We start from the raw sequence: 3,361 nt of genomic DNA on the forward strand, positions 1-3,361 counted from the left end.
TGGAAAGGAAAATCTGGAAAGGAAAATCTGGAAAGCAAAGCCAATCTGATTCATACGTAGCTGCTGCTTTGCTCCTCACTCATCCAGAGGAGACCTTCACGTATCCCATTGCTGCATTTGCTCTCTTCCCTCTCACCAAGGCAGACTTTTCTCCTGACAGCTCTGGCTACACCTGCTTTTTAGGAACAGGCTGTTTATGGAAATGCAGCAAGTCCAGCAGCAGAGCAGGACCTCTCCGTGCGGTCAGCCGGGGATTTTGCTCTCTGACCAGCAGCACCCGGTCAGCAAACCTGCTGTGGGAGCAGCGGTGGGCAGGGGAGAGGGCTTGGAAGCGTGAGATGATGCTCACTGCCGCAGCAGCCGGGTTTTCTCTGTCCTTTCTGCTTTGTCGGCCAGTGCCACACTGGGATGGTGAGTTACAAGGGTGGTGGCACGGCCACCGTGGCCAGGACACGGCACGGGTGGTCGCAAACACCGGCTGGCGGCTGGAGGGACACCGGCTCTGTCCTCCCCGAGCTCCTTATCACCAACCAGCCCGGCTCGCGGTGCCAGCATAAACCAAACCAACCCCCCAAAGAAAGCCAGCGTGCGCGTCAGATCTGGATCCGTCCCTCCAGCTCGTCAGCACAATGTCCCTAATGACGCAGCTGCTATAATTAGCCCCACGGGGGTGCTGGCTTGCCCAAGTCTCGCCAGTTTGCCAGGCGGGCTCGGCCTTTCCCTCTCCACTCCGGGTGTGGGAGATGAAGCCAGCAACACCCCACAAATGCACACGTTGGGCTACAACAGGGGCTTCTGGATTTGGGGTGGGCTGGGGGAGCTGCCGGCACCCTTGGCCAAGGCACGAGCCGGGGGAGCAGCAGAGCATCCCATAGGACTTTTTTTATCTCATAGGACATGCAATGTTTTTATTTTGTTGAATGCTTTTATGGGCCAGCCTCCTTCCACGGAGCTGTGGATGGGCAAGGTCTCTCCCCTCAGCTTTGTTCCACCAGCCAGGGAAGAACACGAAGCAGCTGCACAGAGGGGAAGGACTAAGCAAGGACTTAGAGAAGTTAACCGAGAAAGCACCTTAAGCTTGGCTCCTCCAAAGGACCCCTAATCCATACAGAAAGCCCTCACCCACCTTGCACACCCGGAAAACACATGCAGCAGCACTGACCCACGACGAACATCATTCTGGTGGACAAACAAAATCCTGGTGGCCCCCAGAAAAATATTCCAGCCCGCGTGGCGTCCACCTCCCCCCTTACCTGTCCACGCTGATGATGCACAAGGTCATGATGGAGGCGGTGCAGCACATTACGTCCATGGCAATAAAGACGTTGCAAAACACCTTCCCGAAGAGCCACTCTCCCCCCAGCAGGTCCGTGATGGTCACGAAAGGCATGACAGCGAAGGCCACCGACAGGTCGGCGGCCGCCAGGGACACCACCAGGTAGTTGGAGGGCTGCCGGAGCTTCTTGACGATGCAGACGGAGATGATGACCAGCCCGTTGCCCGCGATGGTGGTGAGGATGATGATGGAGAGCACGGCTCCGATGACGATCTTCTCGGTGTCCCCATAGAGCAGGATCTCCTCGCCGCAGTCTGTGGCGTTGGTGAGGTTGGAGGAAGGCAGCTCTGGCTCGGCTGAGGAGGGTTCCTCAGGCATGAAGGCATTCGGGAGAGCTTTCCGAGCCGGGTGCTGCTGCTCTGCGTTCCCCACGAAGAGAAGGTGCTGCTCCAGAAACCTCCTGGGGCCGGCCCTCAGCAGCATGCTCTGAGCTCACGGCGGCGGGCAGCGGCTTTCTCCCAGCAGTGACACCTCCAGTAACAAACCAGAACATTTTATCGCAAGCAGGCCACGAAAATAAAACACCCCCTCCTCTTCCTCCTCTCCCCAGTCCTCTCTCTTTGCCCCCAGAGCTGCGGCTGGGTCTCACGTGCTGGGCAAGGAGCCGCTTCCCAAGTCTGCGTGAAGGCGCACGGTTTGCGGGAGGATGCTCGGGGAGAGCTCGCCCCCACTTTTCCAGCAGCACAGGCTGCCCGCTCCGTCTGCAATGGCTGCCTAATTGCCTGCTTTTCCAGCAGGACAGACACCGGCAGATAATTGTGACTGCTCGCGTTGCCTTGCCTCGCTGCCGAGCCGTGCTGCTGCTCCTCTTTAAGGCGCAAATCCGTGCAAATGCCCTGCACCTACAGGCGTGTTCCCCCGCGTGCACGCAGGAGAGGGGGGTGACAGCACAGCCACGGCTGCAAAACCCGTGCCCACACATCTCCCGCGGGTGTCAGAGCACAAACTTCAGCCCCACAGCCACAAACCCATGCACAGGGGTGTCACGGCAGCACACGGTGCATGGGGACACAACACAGGGCACGCGTAGCATCACCGCCCTGGGTACCACGCAGGACAGAGCTTCCCGGAGCCCCGGGCATCCCCTCGAGCACACGGAAGCCCCCATGAGCACACTCCCCCACCCTTGTACTCACCCCTATGAGTATTTCCCAGCCATCGGTGGGGAAACTTTGGGGTAGGGCTCTCCCGGAGCAGGGCTCACCCTGTGCAGGGCTCCGAGCATCACGCACAACCCGCATCTCGCTGCCCCAGAGCCCCTTTTCCCCTCGAAGGGGGCTTTAATAAAACCCAAATCATATCGCAGCCCCCTCCTCCCCTTCACGTTCTCCCTTCCCAGAGCGATGGGGGTCTCGTTACCTGTGCCGAGGGGGTGAGACATCCTCCAAGCGAGCCCCTGCGAGCTCCGGGCAGGAGAGAAAGCGAAGAGCCACCCCCGGAGCATCCCCCTTCCCTCCCCCGTCCCTCCCACCGCCCCTCCCAGGCAGGGACCCCGATGCTCCAGGCTCTGCCCGAGCCCCAGGGGAGAGCAGGGACCACGGAGGGGTGTGGGGGGGCGATAGCAAAAGCCGGGTCCTTGCACCCTGCAGGAGCCCGGGGACCCGGAGGGGAGGGCTGGAATTTGGGCAGCTGCCCCTGGATGCGATCCTGCGGCGAGGAGCAGCCTGCGCGAGTGAAATCAGGCTCTGGGGGCGTGCAGGACCGGGAGCAGCCTTCCCTGGTTTTTTTCCAGGATTGCCAAGGGGATTATTTTGAAGGAGGGGGGTTCTTTCCCTGCTCCATGCCTTTTTTTCCATCACCCTGCTGGTAGGAAGCCCTGTGTTCACTTGGCTGGGGGATGAGCCTTTTCCTTATCCCAGTGAAATGGAAGCAGAGAGGAAAAACAAACCAGGCAGGAGCAGGCAGAGAGCTCTTCCAGCTCCCCCTAAGAAATGCTTCGTGGATGCTTTGGTGCTGGGATTAAGCCAGTTTTTAAACCAGGGGCAAAAGCAGGGGAGAGGAGTCTCCTCTAGGGGGGACGACAGC

General features: G+C 59.9%; 1 protein-coding gene across 2 annotated transcripts in view; it reads right to left on the reverse strand.

The window, feature by feature from the left end:
• The window catches only part of LOC118165978 (5-hydroxytryptamine receptor 7-like), a 9,990-nt gene extending 6,975 nt beyond the window's left edge, over positions 1-3,015 (reverse strand). Inside the window, exons 1-2 of one of the 2 annotated variants that reach the window (XM_035324466.1) lie at positions 2,654-3,015; positions 1,254-1,807 (exon numbers count right to left, since the gene is read on the reverse strand). In XM_035324466.1, coding sequence (XP_035180357.1) covers positions 1,254-1,759 — 506 coding nt within the window. In that variant the 5' untranslated portion in view covers positions 1,760-1,807; positions 2,654-3,015. The remainder of the gene's footprint in view (positions 1-1,253; positions 1,808-2,653) is intronic. The other variant, XM_035324465.1, reaches the window with a different exon arrangement.
• Positions 3,016-3,361: the final 346 nt, after the last annotated feature.

Source organism: Oxyura jamaicensis, chromosome 4 (assembly GCF_011077185.1).
Source record: "Oxyura jamaicensis isolate SHBP4307 breed ruddy duck chromosome 4, BPBGC_Ojam_1.0, whole genome shotgun sequence".
In the NCBI taxonomy this organism is placed as follows: Eukaryota; Metazoa; Chordata; class Aves; order Anseriformes; family Anatidae; genus Oxyura; species Oxyura jamaicensis.